General features: G+C 40.0%; 1 protein-coding gene across 2 annotated transcripts in view; it reads right to left on the bottom strand.

Moving 5' to 3' along the window:
• LOC127731136 (uncharacterized) overlaps positions 1-22,705 on the bottom strand; it is a 46,872-nt gene that overhangs the window by 20,956 nt on the left and 3,211 nt on the right. For both annotated transcript variants that reach the window (XM_052240062.1, XM_052240063.1), the window contains exons 2-4: positions 22,047-22,116; positions 20,943-21,044; positions 20,458-20,568 (exon numbers count right to left, since the gene is read on the bottom strand). In XM_052240062.1, coding sequence (XP_052096022.1) covers positions 20,458-20,568; positions 20,943-21,044; positions 22,047-22,116 — 283 coding nt within the window. The remainder of the gene's footprint in view (positions 1-20,457; positions 20,569-20,942; positions 21,045-22,046; positions 22,117-22,705) is intronic.

Below are 22,705 nucleotides of genomic sequence, written 5' to 3'. Positions count from 1 at the left end.
TCCTTGTAACACTTAAATGATTAGCAAGCTGGATGCTGTACTGGGATTACATGGGATACTTGTTACACTTAAATGATTAGCAAGCTGGATGCTGTACTGAGCTTGCATGGGATACTTGTTACACTTAAATGATTAGCAAGCTGGATGCTGTACTGAGTTTGCATGGGATACTTGTTACACTTAAATGATTAGCAAGCTGGATGCTGTACTGTGCTTGCATGGGTTACTTATTACACTTAAATTAGCAAGCTGGATGCTGTACTGAGCTTGCATGGGGTACTTGTTACATTTAAATGATTAGCAAGCTGGATGCTGTACTGAGCTTGCATGGGATACTTATTACACTTGAATGATTAGCAAGCTGGATGCTGTACTGATTTGCATGGGGTACTTGTTCCACTTAAATGATTAGCAAGCTGGATGCTGTACTGTGCTTGCATGGGGTACTTGTTACACTTAAATGATTAGCAAGCTGGATGCTGTACTGTGCTTGCATTTGGGTACTTGTTACACTTAAATGATTAGAAAGCTGGACGTTGTACTGTGCTTACATAGGGTACTTGTTACACTTAAATGATTAGCAAGCTGGATGCTGTACTGTGCTTGCATGGGGTACTTGTTACACTTAAATGATCAGCAAGCTGGATGCTGTACTGTGCTTGCATGGGGGTACTTGTTACACTTAAATGATTAGCAAGCCGGACGCTGTACTGTGCTTGCATGGGGTACTTGTTACACTTAAATAATTAGCAAGCTGGATGCTGTACTGGGATTACATGAGGTACTTGTTACATTTAAATTATTAGCAAGCTGGACGCTGTACTGAGCTTGCATGGGGTACTTGTTACACTTAAATGATTAGCAAGCTTGATGCTGTACTGAGCTTGCATGGAGTACTTGTTACACTTAAATGATTAGCAAGCTGGATGCTGTACTGAGCTTGCATGGGATACTTGTTACACTTAAATGATTAGCAAGCTGGATGCTGTACTGAGTTTGCATGGGATACTTGTTACACTTAAATGATTAGCAAGCTGGATGCTGTACTGTGCTTGCATGGGGTACTTATTACACTTAAATTAGCAAGCTAAATGCTGTACTGAGCTTGCATGGGGTACTTGTTACATTTAAATGATTAGCAAGCTGGATGCTGTACTGAGCTTGCATGGGATACTTATTACACTTGAATGATTAGCAAGCTGGATGCTGTACTGATTTGCATGGGGTACTTGTTACACTTAAATGATTTGCAAGCTGGATGCTGTACTGAGCTTGCATGGGGTACTTGTTACACTTAAATGATTAGCAAGCTGGATGCTGTACTGAGCTTGCATGGGATACTTATTACACTTAAATGATTAGCAAGCTGGATGTTGTACTGTGCTTGCATGGGGTACTTATTACACTTCAATGATTAGCAAGCTGGATGATGTACTGTGCTTGCATGGGGGTACTTGTTACACTTCAATGATTAGCAAGCTGGATGTTGTACTGAGCTTGCATGGGGTACTTGTTACACTAAAATGATTAGCAAGCTGGATGCTGTACTGTGCTTGCATGGGGTACTTGTTACACTTAAATGATTAGCAAGCTGGATGTTGTACTGAGCTTACATGGGGTACTTGTTACACTTAAATGATAAGCAAGCTTGACGCTGTACTGAGCTTGCATGGGGTACTTGTTACACTTAAATGATTAGCAAGCTGGACGCTGTACTGTGCTTGCATGGGGTACTTGTTACACTTAAATGATTAGCAAGCTGGATGCTGTACTGAGCTTGCATGGGGTACTTGTTACACTTAAATGATAAGCAAGCTGGACGCTGTACTGTGCTTGCATGGGGTACTTGTTAGACTTAAATGATTAGCAAGCTGGATGCTGTACTGTGCTTGCATGGGGGTACTTGTTACACTTAAATTATTAGCAAGCTGGATGCTGTACTGTGCTTGCATGGGGTACTTGTTACACTTAAATGATTAGCAATCTGGATGCTGTACTGTGCTTGCATGGGGATACTTGTTACACTTAAATGATTAGCAAGCTGGATGCTGTACTGTGCTTGCATGGGGTATTTGTTACACTTAAATGATTAGCAAACTGGATGCTGTACTGTGCTTGCATGGGTTACTTGTTACACTTAAATGATTAACAAGCTGGATGCTGTACTGTGCTTGCATGGGGGTACTTGTTACACTTAAATGATTAGCAAGCCGGACACTGTACTGTGCTTGCATGGGGTACTTGTTACACTTAAATAATTAGCAAGCTGGATGCTGTACTGGGATTACATGAGGTACTTATTACACTTAAATGATTAGCAAGCTGGACGCTGTACTGATCTTGCATGGGGTACTTGTTATACTTAAATGATTGGCAAGCTTGATGCTGTACTGAGCTTGCATGGGGTACTTGTTACACTTAAATGATTAGCAAGCTGGACGCTGTACTGTGCTTGCATGGGGTACTTGTTACACTTAAATGATTAGCAAGCTGGATGCTGTACTGAGCTTGCATGGGGTACATGTTACACTTAAATGATTAGCAAGCTGGATGCTGTACTGTGCTTGCATGGGGTACTTGTTAGAGTTAAATGATTAGCAAGCTGGATTCTGTACTGTGCTTGCATGGGGGTACTTGTTACACTTAAATGATTAGCAAGCTGGATGCTGTACTGTGCTTGCATGGGGTACTTGTTACACTTAAATGATTAGCAAGCTGGATGCTGTACTGAGCTTGCATGGGATCCTTGTAACACTTAAATGATTAGCAAGCTGGATGCTGTACTGGGATTACATGGGATACTTGTTACACTTAAATGATTAGCAAGCTGGATGCTGTACTGAGCTTGCATGGGATACTTGTTACACTTAAATGATTAGCAAGCTGGATGCTGTACTGAGTTTGCATGGGATACTTGTTACACTTAAATGATTAGCAAGCTGGATGCTGTACTGTGCTTGCATGGGTTACTTATTACACTTAAATTAGCAAGCTGGATGCTGTACTGAGCTTGCATGGGGTACTTGTTACATTTAAATGATTAGCAAGCTGGATGCTGTACTGAGCTTGCATGGGATACTTATTACACTTGAATGATTAGCAAGCTGGATGCTGTACTGATTTGCATGGGGTACTTGTTACACTTAAATGATTTGCAAGCTGGATGCTGTACTGAGCTTGCATGGGGTACTTGTTACACTTAAATGATTAGCAAGCTGGATGCTGTACTGAGCTTGCATGGGGTACTTATTACACTTAAATGATTAGCAAGCTGGATGTTGTACTGTGCTTGCATGGGATACTTATTACACTTCAATGATTAGCAAGCTGGATGATGTACTGTGCTTGCATCGGGGTACTTGTTACACTTCAATGATTAGCAAGCTGGATGTTGTACTGAGCTTGCATAGGGTACTTGTTACACTTAAATGATTAGCAAGCTGGATGCTGTACTGTGCTTGCATGGGGTACTTGTTAGAGTTAAATGATTAGCAAGCTGGATGCTGTACTGTGCTTGCATGGGGGTACTTGTTACACTTAAATTATTAGCAAGCTGGATGCTGTACTGTGCTTGCATGGGGTACTTGTTACACTTAAATGATTAGCAATCTGGATGCTGTACTGTGCTTGCATGGGGATACTTGTTACACTTAAATGATTAGCAAGCTGGATGCTGTACTGTGCTTGCATGGGGTACTTGTTACACTTAAATGATTAGCAAACTGGATGCTGTACTGTGCTTGCATGGGTTACTTGTTACACTTAAATGATTAACAAGCTGGATGCTGTACTGTGCTTGCATGGGGTACTTGTTACACTTAAATGATTAGCAAGCCGGACACTGTACTGTGCTTGCATGGGGTACTTGTTACACTTAAATAATTAGCAAGCTGGATGCTGTACTGGGATTACATGAGGTACTTATTACACTTAAATGATTAGCAAGCTGGACGCTGTACTGAGCTTGCATGGGGTACTTGTTATACTTAAATGATTGGCAAGCTTGATGCTGTACTGAGCTTGCATGGGGTACTTGTTACACTTAAATGATTAGCAAGCTGGACGCTGTACTGTGCTTGCATGGGGTACTTGTTACACTTAAATGATTAGCAAGCTGGATGCTGTACTGAGCTTGCATGGGGTACTTGTTACACTTAAATGATTAGCAAGCTGGATGCTGTACTGTGCTTGCATGGGGTACTTGTTAGAGTTAAATGATTAGCAAGCTGGATTCTGTACTGTGCTTGCATGGGGGTACTTGTTACACTTAAATGATTAGCAAGCTGGATGCTGTACTGTGCTTGCATGGGGTACTTGTTACACTTAAATGATTAGCAAGCTGGATGCTGTACTGAGCTTGCATGGGATCCTTGTTACACTTAAATGATTAGCAAGCTGGATGCTGTACTGGGATTACATGGGATACTTGTTACACTTAAATGATTAGCAAGCTGGATGCTGTACTGAGCTTGCATGGGATACTTGTTACACTTAAATGATTAGCAAGCTGGATGCTGTACTGAGTTTGCATGGGATACTTGTTACACTTAAATGATTAGCAAGCTGGATGCTGTACTGTGCTTGCATGGGGTACTTATTACACTTAAATTAGCAAGCTGGATGCTGTACTGAGCTTGCATGGGGTACTTGTTACATTTAAATGATTAGCAAGCTGGATGCTGTACTGAGATTGCATGGGATACTTATTACACTTGAATGATTAGCAAGCTGGATGCTGTACTGATTGGCATGGGGTACTTGTTACACTTAAATGATTTGCAAGCTGGATGCTGTACTGAGCTTGCATGGGGTACTTGTTACACTTAAATGATTAGCAAGCTGGATGCTGTACTGAGCTTGCATGGGATACTTATTACACTTAAATGATTAGCAAGCTGGATGTTGTACTGTGCTTGCATGGGGTACTTATTACACTTCAATGATTAGCAAGCTGGATGATGTACTGTGCTTGCATCGGGGTACTTGTTACACTTCAATAATTAGCAAGCTGGATGTTGTACTGAGCTTGCATGGGGTACTTGTTACACTTAAATGATTAGCAAGCTGGATGCTGTACTGTGCTTGCATGGGGTACTTGTTACACTTAAATGATTAGCAAGCTGGATGTTGTACTGAGCTTACATGGGGTACTTGTTACACTTAAATGATAAGCAAGCTTGACGCTGTACTGAGCTTGCATGGGGTACTTGTTACACTTAAATGATTAGCAAGCTGGACGCTGTACTGTGCTTGCATGGGGTACTTGTTACACTTAAATGATTAGCAAGCTGGATGCTGTACTGAGCTTGCATGGGGTACTTGTTACACTTAAATGATTAGCAAGCTGGACGCTGTACTGTGCTTGCATGGGGTACTTGTTAGACTTAAATGATTAGCAAGCTGGATGCTGTACTGTGCTTGCATGGGGGTACTTGTTACACTTAAATTATTAGCAAGCTGGATGCTGTACTGTGCTTGCATGGGGTACTTGTTACACTTAATTGATTAGCAATCTGGATGCTGTACTGTGCTTGCATGGGGATACTTGTTACACTTAAATGATTAGCAAGCTGGATGCTGTACTGTGCTTGCATGGGGTACTTGTTACACTTAAATGATTAGCAAGCTGGATGCTGTACTGTGCTTGCATGGGTTACTTGTTACACTTAAATGATTAACAAGCTGGATGCTGTACTGTGCTTGCATGGGGGTACTTGTTACACTTAAATGATTAGCAAGCTGGACACTGTACTGTGCTTGCATGGGGTACTTGTTACACTTAAATAATTAGCAAGCTGGATGCTGTACTGGGATTACATGAGGTACTTATTACACTTAAATGATTAGCAAGCTGGACGCTGTACTGAGCTTGCATGGGGTACTTGTTATACTTAAATGATTGGCAAGCTTGATGCTGTACTGAGCTTGCATAGGGTACTTGTTACACTTAAATGATTAGCAAGCTGGACGCTGAACTGTGCTTGCATGGGGTACTTGTTACACTTAAATGATTAGCAAGCTGGATGCTGTACTGAGCTTGCATGGGGTACTTGTTACACTTAAATGATTAGCAAGCTGGATGCTGTACTGTGCTTGCATGGGGTACTTGTTAGAGTTAAATGATTAGCAAGCTGGATTCTGTACTGTGCTTGCATGGGGGTACTTGTTACACTTAAATGATTAGCAAGCTGGATGCTGTACTGTGCTTGCATGGGGTACTTGTTACACTTAAATGATTAGCAAGCTGGATGCTGTACTGTGTTTGCATGGGGGTACTTGTTACACTTAAATGATAAGCAAGCTGGACGCTGTACTGTGCTTGCATGGGGTACTTGTTACACTTAAATGATTAGCAAGCTGGATGCTGTACTGTGCTTGCATGGGGTACTTGTTACACTTAAATGATTAGCAAGCTGGATGCTGTACTGTGCTTGCATGGGGGTACTTGTTACACTTAAATGATTAGCAAGCTGGATGCTGTACTGTGCTTGCATGGAGTACTTGTTACACTTAAATAATTAGCAAGCTGGATGCTGTACTGGGATTACATGAGGTACTTGTTACACTTAAATGATTAGCAAGCTGGACGCTGTACTGAGCTTGCATGGTGTACTTGTTAAACTTAAATGATTAGCAAGCTGGATGCTGTACTGTGCTTGCATGGGGTACTTGTTACACTTAAATGATTAGCAAGCTGGATGCTGTACTGTGCTTGCATGGGTTACTTGTTACACTTAAATGATTAGCAAGCTGGATGCTGTACTGTGCTTGCATGGGGGTACTTGTTACACTTAAATGATTAGCAAGCCGGACACTGTACTGTGCTTGCATGGGGTACTTGTTACACTTAAATAATTAGCAAGCTGGATGCTGTACTGGGATTACATGAGGTACTTATTACACTTAAATGATTAGCAAGCTGGACGCTGTACTGAGCTTGCATGGGGTACTTGTTACACTTAAATGATTGGCAAGCTTGACCCTGTACTGAGCTTGCATGGGGTACTTGTTACACTTAAATGATTAGCAAGCTGGACGCTGTACTGTGCTTGCATGGGGTACTTGTTACACTTAAATGATTAGCAAGCTGGATGCTGTACTGAGCTTGCATGGGGTACTTGTTACACTTAAATGATTAGCAAGCTGGATGCTGTACTGTGCTTGCATGGGGTACTTGTTAGAGTTAAATGATTAGCAAGCTGGATTCTGTACTGTGCTTGCATGGGGGTACTTGTTACACTTAAATGATTAGCAAGCTGGATGCTGTACTGTGCTTGCATGGGGTACTTGTTACACTTAAATGATTAGCAAGCTGGATGCTGTACTGTGCTTGCATGGGGGTACTTGTTACACTTAAATGATAAGCAAGCTGGACGCTGTACTGTGCTTGCATGGGGTACTTGTTACACTTAAATGATTAGCAAGCTGGATGCTGTACTGTGCTTGCATGGGGTACTTGTTACACTTAAATGATTAGCAAGCTGGATGCTGTACTGTGCTTGCAGGGGGGTACTTGTTACACACAAATGATTAGCAAGCCGGACGCTGTACTGTGCTTGCATGGGGTACTTGTTACACTTAAATAATTAGCAAGCTGGATGCTGTACTGGGATTACATGAGGTACTTGTTACACTTAAATGATTAGCAAGCTGGACGCTGTACTGAGCTTGCATGGGGTACTTGTTACACTTAAATGATTAGCAAGCTGGATGCTGTACTGTGCTTGCATGGGGGTACTTGTTACACTGAAATGATTAGCAAGCTGGATGCTGTACTGTGCTTGCATGGAGTACTTGTTACACTTAAATAATTAGCAAGCTGGATGCTGTACTGGGATAACATGAGGTACTTGTTACACTTAAATGATTAGCAAGCTGGACGCTGTACTGAGCTTGCATGGTGTACTTGTTACACTTAAATGATTAGCAAGCTGGATGCTGTACTGGGATTACATGGGATACTTGTTACACTTAAATGATTAGCAAGCTGGACGCTGTACTGAGCTTGCATGGGGTACTTGTTACACTTAAATAATTAGCAAGCTGGATGCTGTACTGGGATTACATGGGATACTTGTTACACTTAAATAATTAGCAAGCTGGATGCTGTCCTGAGCTTGCATGGGGGTACTTGTTACACTTAAATGATTAGCAAGCTGGACGCCGTACTGAGCTTGCATGGGATACTTGTTACACTTAAATGATTAGCAAGCTGGATGCTGTACTGAGCTTGCATCGGATACTTGTTACACTGAAATGATTAGCAAGCTGGATGCTGTACTGTGCTTGCATGGGGTACTTGTTACACTTAAATGATTAGCAAGCTGGATGCTGTACTGAGTTTGCATGGGGTACTTGTTACACTTAAATGATTAGCAAGCTGGATGCTGTACTGAGCTTGCATGGGATACTTATTACACTTAAATGATTAGCAAGCTGGATGCTGTACTGTGCTTGCATGGGGTACTTGTTACACTTAAATGATTAGCAAGCTGGATGCTGTACTGAGCTTGCATTGGGTACTTGTTACACTTAAATGATTAGCAAGCTGGATGCTGTACTGTGCTTGCATGGGGTACTTGTTACACTTAAATGATTAGCAAGCTGGATGCTGTACTGTGCTTGCATGGGGGTACTTGTTACACTTAAATGATTAGCAAGCCGGACGCTGTACTGTGCTTGCATGGGGTACTTGTTACACTTAAATAATTAGCAAGCTGGATGCTGTACTGGGATTACATGAGGTACTTGTTACATTTAAATTATTAGCAAGCTGGACGCTGTACTGAGCTTGCATGGGGTACTTGTTACACTTAAATGATCAGCAAGCTTGATGCTGTACTGAGCTTGCATGGAGTACTTGTTACACTTAAATGTTTAGCAAGCTGGATGCTGTACTGAGCTTGCATGGGATCCTTGTTACACTTAAATGATTAGCAAGCTGGATGCTGTACTGGGATTACATGGGATACTTGTTACACTTAAATGATTAGCAAGCTGGATGCTGTACTGAGCTTGCATGGGGTACTTATTACACTTAAATTAGCAAGCTGGATGCTGTACTGAGCTTGCATGGGGTACTTGTTACATTTAAATGACAAGAAATGATTGTAACAGGATGCTGTTACGAAGTCTCCCAAACGAAGCTCCCATAATTCGTAATTCCCAGGGTCGCCTGACATTGGGCAAAGTCCAGTGAAAATTGGTTTGGTCCAGTAAAGTTATTTGCATTAGTGATGCCTAAGGACTAACCCTGTATATCATTCATATCATCTTGGCATGACAAACCAGAATATATATGGTTTAGGGGTGGGGATCTGGACCATTTACAAGATATTAGAACTTTCTCAAATGGCAGGGGGTTGGGATAACCCCTGGGGACTAACCCTGTATATCATTCAAACCATCTTAGCATGACAAACCAGAATATATATGGTTTAGGGGTGGGGATCTTGACCACTTACAAGATATTAGAACTTTCTTTAATGGCATGGGGTGGGGGTGACCCCTGGGGACTAACCCTGTATTTCATTTCATGTGCTTAATCATGACAAACCAGAATATATATGGTTTAAGAGTGGGGATCTCGACCATTTACAAGATATTAGAACTTTCTCAAATGGCAGGGGTAGGGATGACCCCTTGGGACTAACCCTGTATATCATTCAAACCATCTTAGCATGACAAACCAGAATATATATGGTTTAGGGGTGGGGATCTTGACCACTTACAAGATATTATAACTTTCTTACATGGCATAGGGTGGGGGTGACCCCTGGGGACTAACCCTGTATTTCATTTGATTTGCTTTATCATGACAAACCATAATATATATGGTTTAGGGGTGGGGATCTCGACCATTTACAAGATATTAGAACTTTCTCAAATGGCAGGGGGTCGGGATGACCCCTGGGGACTAATCTGTATATCATTCAAACCATCTTAGCATGACACCCCAGAATATATATGGTTTAGGGGTGGGGATCTTGACCACTTACAAGATATTAGAACTTTCTTAAATGGCATGGGGTGGGGGTGACCCCTGGGGACTAACCCTGTATTTCATTTCATGTGCTTTATCATGACAAACCAGAATATATATGGTTTAGGGGTGGGGATCTCAACCATTTACAAGATATTAGAACTTTCTCAAATGGCAGGGGGTCGGGATGACCCCTGGGGTCTAACCCTGTATATCATTCAAACCATCTTAGCATGACAAACCAGAATATATATGGTTTAGGGGTGGGGATCTCGACCATTTACAAGATATTAGAACTTTCTCAAATGGCAGGGGGTCAGGATGACCCCTGGGGACTAACCCTGTATATCATTCAAACCATCTTAGCATGACAAACCATAATATATATGGTTTAGGGGTGGGGATCTTGACCACTTACAAGGTATTAGAACTTTCTTAAATGGCAGGGGGTGGGGATGACCCCTGGGGACTAACCCTGTATTTCATTTAATGGGTTTTGTCATTTAGAACATTTTCAATTAAAAAGATTGTGTCTATCACAAACGGTTTTCAATTTATAATCATTTGAAAATTTTAAAAAATAAAATCCCATAGGGTTCTATAGTAAAACCCTCTTTTCTTTTTGCCCCTCAAAGTACCCCTTTATAAACCCCATTGCACAAACAAAACCCTGATTGCACCACTAGACATGTTAGTCTAACATATTGTGAAACCCTAAGTTAATCTGACAAGCGGTTTTGGAGAACGGGTGCGGACAAGTTCAGATTTAAAAGCGGCGGAAGAGGAAGAGGAAGAAGAATAATAATAATAAGAACTGAGCAAAAACAATAAGTCTTCCCAAACTTCGTTTGGGAGACTTAATTAGCAAGTTGGATGCTGTACTGAGCTTGCATGGGATACTTATTACACTTGAATGATTAGCAAGCTGGATGCTGTACTGATTTGCATGGGGTACTTGTTACACTTAAATGATTAGCAAGCTTGATGCTGTACTGAGCTTGTATGGGGTACTTGTTACACTTAAATAATTAGCAAGCTGGATGCTGTACTGAGCTTGCATGGGATACTTATTACACTTAAATGATTAGCAAGCTGGATGTTGTACTGTGCTTGCATGGGGTACATATTACACTTCAATGATTAGCAAGCTGGATGATGTACTGTGCTTGCATGGGGGTACTTGTTACACTTCAATGATTAGCAAGCTGGATGTTGTACTGAGCTTGCATGGGGTACTTGTTACACTTAAATGATTAGCAAGCTGGATGTTGTACTGAGCTTACATGGGGTACTTTTTACACTTAAATGATAAGCAAGCTTGACGCTGTACTGAGCTTGCATGGGGTACTTGTTACACTTAAATGATTAGCAAGCTAAACGCTGTACTGTGCTTGCATGGGGTACTTGTTACACTTAAATAATTAGCAAGCTGGATGCTGTACTGGGATTACATGAGGTACTTGTTACACTTAAATGATTAGCAAGCTGGATGCTGTACTGTGCTTGCATGGGGGTACTTGTTACACACAAATGATTAGCAAGCCGGACGCTGTACTGTGCTTGCATGGGGTACTTGTTACACTTAAATAATTAGCAAGCTGGATGCTGTACTGGGATTACATGAGGTACTTGTTACACTTAAATGATTAGCAAGCTGGACGCTGTACTGAGCTTGCATGGGGTACTTGTTACACTTAAATGATTAGCAAGCTGGATGCTGTACTGTGCTTGCATGGGGGTACTTGTTACACTGAAATGATTAGCAAGCTGGATGCTGTACTGTGCTTGCATGGAGTACTTGTTACACTTAAATAATTAGCAAGCTGGATGCTGTACTGGGATTACATGAGGTACTTGTTACACTTAAATGATTAGCAAGCTGGACGCTGTACTGAGCTTGCATGGTGTACTTGTTACACTTAAATGATTAGCAAGCTGGATGCTGTACTGGGATTACATGGGATACTTGTTACACTTAAATGATTAGCAAGCTGGACACTGTACTGAGCTTGCATGGGGTACTTGTTACACTTAAATAATTAGCAAGCTGGATGCTGTACTGGGATTACATGGGATACTTGTTACACTTAAATGATTAGCAAGCTGGATGCTGTACTGAGCTTGCATGGGGGTACTTGTTACACTTAAATGATTAGCAAGCTGGACGCCGTACTGAGCTTGCATGGGATACTTGTTACACTTAAATGATTAGCAAGCTGGATGCTGTACTGAGCTTGCATGGGATACTTGTTACACTGAAATGATTAGCAAGCTGGATGCTGTACTGTGCTTGCATGGGGTACTTGTTACACTTAAATGATTAGCAAGCTGGATGCTGTACTGAGTTTGCATGGGGTACTTGTTACACTTAAATGATTAGCAAGCTGGATGCTGTACTGAGCTTGCATGGGATACTTGTTACACTTAAATGATTAGCAAGCTGGATGCTGTACTGAGCTTGCATTGGGTACTTGTTACACTTAAATGATTAGCAAGCTGGATGCTGTACTGTGCTTGCATGGGGTACTTGTTACACTTAAATGATTAGCAAGCTGGATGCTGTACTGTGCTTGCATGGGGGTACTTGTTACACTTAAATGATTAGCAAGCCGGACGCTGTACTGTGCTTGCATGGGGTACTTGTTACACTTAAATAATTAGCAAGCTGGATGCTGTACTGGGATTACATGAGGTACTTGTTACATTTAAATTATTAGCAAGCTGGATGCTGTACTGAGCTTGCATGGGGTACTTGTTACACTTAAATGATCAGCAAGCTTGATGCTGTACTGAGCTTGCATGGAGTACTTGTTACACTTAAATGTTTAGCAAGCTGGATGCTGTACTGAGCTTGCATGGGATCCTTGTTACACTTGAAATGATTAGCAAGCTGGATGCTGTACTGGGATTACATGGGATACTTGTTACACTTAAATGATTAGCAAGCTGGATGCTGTACTGAGCTTGCATGGGGTACTTATTACACTTAAATTAGCAAGCTGGATGCTGTACTGAGCTTGCATGGGGTACTTGTTACATTTAAATGATTAGCAAGTTGGATGCTGTACTGAGCTTGCATGGGATACTTATTACACTTGAATGATTAGCAAGCTGGATGCTGTACTGATTTGCATGGGGTACTTGTTACACTTAAATGATTAGCAAGCTTGATGCTGTACTGAGCTTGTATGGGGTACTTGTTACACTTAAATAATTAGCAAGCTGGATGCTGTACTGAGCTTGCATGGGATACTTATTACACTTAAATGATTAGCAAGCTGGATGTTGTACTGTGCTTGCATGGGGTACTTATTACACTTCAATGATTAGCAAGCTGGATGATGTACTGTGCTTGCATGGGGGTACTTGTTACACTTCAATGATTAGCAAGCTGGATGTTGTACTGAGCTTGCATGGGGTACTTGTTACACTTAAATGATTAGCAAGCTGGATGTTGTACTGAGCTTACATGGGGTACTTTTTACACTTAAATGATAAGCAAGCTTGACGCTGTACTGAGCTTGCATGGGGTACTTGTTACACTTAAATGATTAGCAAGCTAAACGCTGTACTGTGCTTGCATGGGGTACTTGTTACACTTAAATAATTAGCAAGCTGGATGCTGTACTGGGATTACATGAGGTACTTGTTACACTTAAATGATTAGCAAGCTGGACGCTGTACTGAGCTTGCATGGGGTACTTGTTACACTTACATGATTAGCAAGCTTGATGTTGTACTGAGCTTGCATGGAGTACTTGTTACACTTAAATGATTAGCAAGCTGGATGCTGTACTGTGCTTGCATGGGGTACTTGTTACACTTAAATGATTAGCAAGCTGGACGCTGTACTGAGCTTGCATGGTGTACTTGTTACACTTAAATGATTAGCAAGCTGGATGCTGTACTGGGATTACATGGGATACTTGTTACACTTAAATGATTAGCAAGCTGGATGCTGTACTGAGCTTGCATGGGGTACTTGTTACACTTAAATGATTAGCAAGCTGGATGCTGTACTGTGCTTGCATGGGGTACTTGTTAGAGTTAAATGATTAGCAAGCTGGATTCTGTACTGTGCTTGCATGGGGGTACTTGTTACACTTAAATGATTAGCAAGCTGGATGCTGTACTGTGCTTGCATGGGGTACTTGTTACACTTAAATGATTAGCAAGCTGGATGCTGTACTGTGCTTGCATGGGGGTACTTGTTACACTTAAATGATAAGCAAGCTGGACGCTGTACTGTGCTTGCATGGGGTACTTGTTACACTTAAATGATTAGCAAGCTGGATGCTGTACTGAGCTTGCATGGGGTACTTGTTACATTTAAATGATTAGCAAGTTGGATGCTGTACTGAGCTTGCATGGGATACTTATTACACTTGAATGATTAGCAAGCTGGATGCTGTACTGATTTGCATGGGGTACTTGTTACACTTAAATGATTAGCAAGCTTGATGCTGTACTGAGCTTGTATGGGGTACTTGTTACACTTAAATAATTAGCAAGCTGGATGCTGTACTGAGCTTGCATGGGATACTTATTACACTTAAATGATTAGCAAGCTGGATGTTGTACTGTGCTTGCATGGGGTACTTATTACACTTCAATGATTAGCAAGCTGGATGATGTACTGTGCTTGCATGGGGGTACTTGTTACACTTCAATGATTAGCAAGCTGGATGTTGTACTGAGCTTGCATGGGGTACTTGTTACACTTAAATGATTAGCAAGCTGGATGTTGTACTGAGCTTACATGGGGTACTTTTTACACTTAAATGATAAGCAAGCTTGACGCTGTACTGAGCTTGCATGGGGTACTTGTTACACTTAAATGATTAGCAAGCTAAACGCTGTACTGTGCTTGCATGAGGTACTTGTTACACTTAAATGATTAGCAAGCTGGACGCTGTACTGAGCTTGCATGGGGTACTTGTTACACTTACATGATTAGCAAGCTTGATGTTGTACTGAGCTTGCATGGAGTACTTGTTACACTTAAATGATTAGCAAGCTGGATGCTGTACTGTGCTTGCATGGGGTACTTGTTACACTTAAATGATTAGCAAGCTGGACGCTGTACTGAGCTTGCATGGTGTACTTGTTACACTTAAATGATTAGCAAGCTGGATGCTGTACTGGGATTACATGGGATACTTGTTACACTTAAATGATTAGCAAGCTGGATGCTGTACTGAGCTTGCATGGGATACTTGTTACACTTAAATGATTAGCAAGCTGGATGCTGTACTGTGCTTGCATGGGGTACTTGTTAGAGTTAAATGATTAGCAAGCTGGATTCTGTACTGTGCTTGCATGGGGGTACTTGTTACACTTAAATGATTAGCAAGCTGGATGCTGTACTGTGCTTGCATGGGGTACTTGTTACACTTAAATGATTAGCAAGCTGGATGCTGTACTGTGCTTGCATGGGGGTACTTGTTACACTTAAATGATAAGCAAGCTGGACGCTGTACTGTGCTTGCATGGGGTACTTGTTACACTTAAATGATTAGCAAGCTGGATGCTGTACTGTGCTTGCATGGGGTACTTGTTACACTTAAATGATTAGCAAGCTGGATGCTGTACTGTGCTTGCATGGGGGTACTTGTTACACACAAATGATTAGCAAGCCGGACGCTGTACTGTGCTTGCATGGGGTACTTGTTACACTTAAATAATTAGCAAGCTGGATGCTGTACTGGGATTACATGAGGTACTTGTTACACTTAAATGATTAGCAAGCTGGACGCTGTACTGAGCTTGCATGGGGTACTTGTTACACTTAAATGATTAGCAAGCTGGATGCTGTACTGTGCTTGCATGGGGGTACTTGTTACACTGAAATGATTAGCAAGCTGGATGCTGTACTGTGCTTGCATGGAGTACTTGTTACACTTAAATAATTAGCAAGCTGGATGCTGTACTGGGATTACATGAGGTACTTGTTACACTTAAATGATTAGCAAGCTGGACGCTGTACTGAGCTTGCATGGTGTACTTGTTACACTTAAATGATTAGCAAGCTGGATGCTGTACTGGGATTACATGGGATACTTGTTACACTTAAATGATTAGCAAGCTGGACGCTGTACTGAGCTTGCATGGGGTACTTGTTACACTTAAATAATTAGCAAGCTGGATGCTGTACTGGGATTACATGGGATACTTGTTACACTTAAATAATTAGCAAGCTGGATGCTGTACTGAGCTTGCATGGGGGTACTTGTTACACTTAAATGATTAGCAAGCTGGACGCCGTACTGAGCTTGCATGGGATACTTGTTACACTTAAATGATTAGCAAGCTGGATGCTGTACTGAGCTTGCATCGGATACTTGTTACACTGAAATGATTAGCAAGCTGGATGCTGTACTGTGCTTGCATGGGGTACTTGTTACACTTAAATGATTAGCAAGCTGGATGCTGTACTGAGTTTGCATGGGGTACTTGTTACACTTAAATGATTAGCAAGCTGGATGCTGTACTGAGCTTGCATGGGATACTTATTACACTTAAATGATTAGCAAGCTGGATGCTGTACTGTGCTTGCATGGGGTACTTGTTACACTTAAATGATTAGCAAGCTGGATGCTGTACTGAGCTTGCATGGGGTACTTGTTACACTTAAATGATTAGCAAGCTGGATGCTGTACTGTGCTTGCATGGGGTACTTGTTACACTTAAATGATTAGCAAGCTGGATGCTGTACTGTGCTTGCATGGGGGTACTTGTTACACTTAAATGATTAGCAAGCCGGACGCTGTACTGTGCTTGCATGGGGTACTTGTTACACTTAAATAATTAGCAAGCTGGATGCTGTACTGGGATTACATGAGGTACTTGTTACATTTAAATTATTAGCATGCTGGACGCTGTACTGAGCTTGCATGGGGTACTTGTTACACTTAAATGATTAGCAAGCTTGATGCTGTACTGAGCTTGCATGGAGTATTGGTACACTTAAATGTTTAGCAAGCTGGATGCTGTACTGAGCTTGCATGGGATCCTTGTTACACTTAAATGATTAGCAAGCTGGATGCTGTACTGGGATTACATGGGATACTTGTTACACTTAAATGATTAGCAAGCTGGATGCTGTACTGAGCTTGCATGGGGTACTTATTACACTTAAATTAGCAAGCTGGATGCTGTACTGAGCTTGCATGGGGTACTTGTTACATTTAAATGATTAGCAAGCTGGATGCTGTACTGAGCTTGCATGGGATACTTATTACACTTGAATGATTAGCAAGCTGGATGCTGTACTGATTTGCATGGGGTACTTGTTACACTTAAATGATTAGCAAGCTGGATGCTGTACTGAGCTTGTATGGGGTACTTGTTACACTTAAATAATTAGCAAGCTGGATGCTGTACTGAGCTTGCATGGGATACTTATTACACTTAAATGATTAGCAAGCTGGATGTTGTACTGTGCTTGCATGGGGTACTTATTACACTTCAATGATTAGCAAGCTGGATGATGTACTGTGCTTGCATGGGGGTACTTGTTACACTTCAATGATTAGCAAGCTGGATGTTGTACTGAGCTTGCATGGGGTACTTGTTACACTTAAATGATTAGCAAGCTGGATGTTGTACTGAGCTTACATGGGGTACTTTTTACACTTAAATGATAAGCAAGCTTGACGCTGTACTGAGCTTGCATGGGGTACTTGTTACACTTAAATGATTAGCAAGCTGGACGCTGTACTGTGCTTGCATGGGGTACTTGTTACACTTAAATAATTAGCAAGCTGGATGCTGTACTGGGATTACATGAGGTACTTGTTACACTTAAATGATTAGCAAGCTGGACGCTGTACTGAGCTTGCATGGGGTACTTGTTACACTTACATGATTAGCAAGCTTGATGTTGTACTGAGCTTGCATGGAGTACTTGTTACACTTAAATGATTAGCAAGCTGGATGCTGTACTGTGCTTGCATGGGGTACTTGTTACACTTAAATGATTAGCAAGCTGGACGCTGTACTGAGCTTGCATGGTGTACTTGTTACACTTAAATGATTAGCAAGCTGGATGCTGTACTGGGATTACATGGGATACTTGTTACACTTAAATGATTAGCAAGCTGGATGCTGTACTGAGCTTGCATTGGGTACTTGTTATACTTAAATAATTAGCAAGCTGGATGCTGTACTGGGATTACATGGGATACTTGTTACACTTAAATGATTAGCAAGCTTGACGCTGTACTGAGCTTGCATGGGATACTTGTTACACTTAAATGATTAGCAAGCTGGATGCTGTACTGGGATTACATGGGATACTTGTTACACTTAAATGATTAGCAAGCTGGATGCTGTACTGAGCTTGCATGGGATACTTGTTACACTTAAATGATTAGCAAGCTGGATGCTGTACTGAGCTTGCATGGGATACTTGTTACACTTAAATGATTAGCAAGCTGGATGCTGTACTGAGCTTGCATGGGATACTTGTTACACTTAAATGATTAGCAAGGGTTCTTGTTACACTTAAATGATTAGCAAGCTGGATGCTGTACTGAGCTTGCATGGGGTGCTTGTTACACTTAAATGATTAGCAAGCTGGATGCTGTACTGAGCTTGCTTGGGGTACTTGTTACACTTAAATGATTAGCAAGCTGGATGCTGTACTGAGCTTACATGGGGGTACCTGTTACACTTAAATGATTAGCAAGCTTGATACTGTACTGAGCTAACATGGGGGTACTTGTTACACTTAAATGATTAGCAAGCTGGATGCAGTATTGAGCTTGCTTGGGGTACTTGTTACACTTAAATGATTAGCAAGCTGGATGGTGTACTGAGCTTGCATGGGGTACATTTGAAATTGAAGGTATGACTGTAACTCTAGGATGAAGAATAAAAATAAAAGTGATGGTAATGTATTATAATTTTTATTTGTTTATGTTTTATGTGGTAATCCTCCTTGTTTGCTGTTAAGTGTCATTGGTGTTATAGTTTAATGTGATGCATCAAATCTTATGTCATGCAAAACATTCTATAGTTGTAACTGACAAATTCAATACTCATCATTGAAGTCTTAAAACAACACGAGAACATTCAAAATATGGTAAATCTATCAGAAATTCAAAATTTGCTATACTCCACAGGATCCATATTGGATGTTTACACTTTTTATTTATTACCTTATCAATATATTAAATACATGTTTTATAATGTACTTGAATGATAACTTTAAACTCACTGATGACAATGCTCAGTATTAAATATGACTTGTATAACCAGTGGAACATATTTCACCAGGTAAGGAACAAATCTCACAAACCCAGAACTTATTTCACCAGGTAAGGAATGAGGTTCACAAACCCAGAACTTATTCACCAGGTAAATTGTGGAACTTATTTTATAATGATGGAACAAAATATATAGAAATTACCTGTGAAAAAAGTTCTTCCAGAATATGTTTCCTGTGATATTTATTCCACCATGTCCACTGGAACTTTTTTCACAGGACCAAATTTTGGCTCACAAAAGCATATCATAGTTTTTTTATTTGTATTTATTGTGATTTTATAAAGAAAAAATCTGGACCTTAAAAAATGCTTGGTTTTACATGTCAAATTTCGTTAGCTCTACAAGAGGTTCAAAGGAGCCTGTATACTTCATTTGGCATTCATATATAATACTGACTTATTTTTCTGTGAGCTTTCAAGAAAGAACGTGCTTCACGTGTTAAAACATTAAAACCCGCTGCATTTTTATGCACATGTCCTAAGTCAGGAGCCTGTTGTTCAGTGGTTGTTGTTTGTTGGTGTGGTTCATAAGTGTTTCTCGTTTCTCACTTTTTATATAGATTAGACCGTTGAATCTCTGTTTGAATTGTTTTACACTAGTCATTTTGGGGCCCTTTATAGCTTGTTGTTTGGTGTGAGCCAAGGCTCCATGTTGAAGGCCGTACTTAGACCTATAACTATTTACTTTTTCTACATTGTGACTTGGACAGAGAGTTGTCTCATTGGCACTCATACCACATCTTCTTATTTATTTTGAAATATAAAAGGGGCTGATATATGAAAAAAAAAAAAATTTATGTTCTGTCTCTCTGAAACCATTGTGGATATTTCATCCTGTCTCTCAGATTTACATACCCTTGTGAATACTCCATCCTATCTCTCAGATTTACATACCCTTGTGAATACTCAATCCTATCTCTCAGATTTACATACTCTTGTGAATACTCTATCCTATCTCTCAGATTTACATACCCTTGTGAATACTCCATCCTATCTCTCAGATTTACATACCCTTGTGAATACTCCATCCTATCTCTCAGATTTACATACCCTTGTGAATACTCCATCCTATCTCTCAGATTTACATACCCTTGTGAATATTCCATCCTATCTCTCAGATTTACATACCCTTGTGAATACTCCATCCTATCTCTCAGATTTACATACCCTTGTGAATACTCCATCCTATCTCTCAGATTAACATACCATTTTCAATATTCCATTCTGTCTCTCTGAAAATCAAGTGACAGGCTACCTCATCCTTTAACAACATCTTTTCAGTTCTATTATTAAAACACCATTTTCTTAAGAATAAACCTGAAAAATTACAGCATTATCAATATAAAAAAACTTAAGATTATACTCAATGTTTTTAAAATCTTTCTTAATTAAAACATGTTATTTGTTGATCTATAAGATGAAGTAATTGAACATTCTGGTTCTTATCAAACTTGATATGAGTAAGCAGTATTCTAATTTTCATCCGAAACAAGGTATTTGATTATCATAGTACAATTCTATTGTATTGAAGATTTACCAGGCATTGGTTCACTGTTAAAATAAAAACTCAATAAATCTTCTTTTACCAAACTATGATTTCTCAATGTGAAATCTTTCTAAATAACAAGGAAAATCTCAAAATTAAAACATGGGCTTTATTATTTCCTTTAAAGTTTTAAATTGTAACTTACCATCATGTGATAAAGGGAGATAATCACAATTTCTCAGTCTTTTGTTCAACTTTTTTCCAAACAAAAATAAGGAAAAATGTTCAACGCTGGATTGCTTCAAGTCTGAAATGCACAGAACAAAAAAGTTATGACAATAAAACAACAAAATTACTTACTGTACATTTAAAAAAAAAAAAAATTGTAATCATTCAAAACTATTTCTTATTTTACATCAATGTTTTAACCAAATCTGTAGTGTATGTCAATTTCTTAACATCTTACCAGTTGCAGGCAAGACAAAATTGAGACAGCATCTCCATTCACAACAATCATAGTCTGTGATGGGATTGCTTCACTTGAGTAGTAGATACATTTTTGTACTTAACCAGCCATTATCTGTTGAGCTAGGATAGTACTCCTTTGGCTCAGTCAGTTAGAGCACTGACTTTAAACACAGAGGTCCCAATTTCATTTCCGAGAGGTGAAGATGTGATTTAATAAATAATTATACCTTACTGTTACATTTGGTGCACAACTCAAAAACCTAAAGACGTTAGAGATTATATCTTGACAAAGTTGTAAAGTCATAATAGTATGATGACTCCAGAGGTGATGGAAGTGTGATAGGGTTGCTTCCCTTGAGTAGTAGATATGTCACCAGCCATAACCTTTTAAGCTTTGGAAGTATTTCTTTAGCTTGGTTGGTTCAAGTGCTTACTTTGAACACAGAGGTCCTTTCTTTGCTGCCTGGAGGTCACAATCTAATTTTCTAATGAGTATCATGCTCTACTGTTACAACTGGCACTTCAACTGAAAAACCCATGGTGTAAAATAGTGATTGACAAAGTTTAGCATAAGTTTGATGTGTAAATTGTCATAATGGTATAATGACTCCCTTGAGATGGGCGAAGTGTAGCTGTGCTTCCCTTGACCATATCACCAACCTCCATCAGCTGTACAGGTGAATACTCCTTAAGCTCAGTTGGAAGAGCAGTGGATAACTGTGCTGGGGGTTCAGGGTTATTTTGGATAACAAATCATGGTCTCCAGTTACAAGTCCAATGGTTGGATGAAAACAATAGTATTCAAACAATAGTACATAAAAGGTCAATACACAATACATACTTAACATGAAAGTAGCTTTCTCATAGACTTCCTTTGTAGATATTCCTTCTTGATTCCTGTATACTCTCACCTATAAATAAACCATATATATTACATAATTATACTACTGACGTTTTATTTATTTTTGTGGGTACCAATTTTCGTGGATTAGAAAAACTTGCATTTTCATGGATAATTTGATTTCATTGTTTTCTTTTAACATTTAAATTTGAGGTTTACCTGTACCAATGAAATCCACAAAAAATTGGTATCCCGTAAATAAATATGAATCAACAGTAAGTTGGTTGTGTTTTCTGGTAAAATATGGCCCCAAATCCAACAATACTAGGATTAAAATTTGATAAACAGTTAACTTTCAACAACCATTGCACACTCCTACCACCACAATCTTGTACCAACTGGATATGAAATTGATTTAAATGTTGAACTTGTATTCTTAAAATACAACTGAATTAATGAAACCTTTTTTAAGCGAGCACCTTTAAAATTGAATGAAATGATTTGAAGGTCATCAGACCAAATTGTAGCTGATTGTTCTTAGCTTGTAGGCATACAATTGGATATTGAAAAACAAACAGTAAGTTTGGGGGTATATTTTTATGTTTTATCGTCAACAAATTGAAATATTCTTAAATAATTTGGAATTCTTTTGCAAACAA

This window comes from Mytilus californianus, unplaced genomic scaffold, assembly GCF_021869535.1.
Source record: "Mytilus californianus isolate M0D057914Y unplaced genomic scaffold, xbMytCali1.0.p SCAF_2, whole genome shotgun sequence".
Lineage (NCBI taxonomy): Eukaryota > Metazoa > Mollusca > Bivalvia > Mytilida > Mytilidae > Mytilus > Mytilus californianus.
This window is presented reverse-complemented; position numbering and strand designations above follow the sequence as displayed.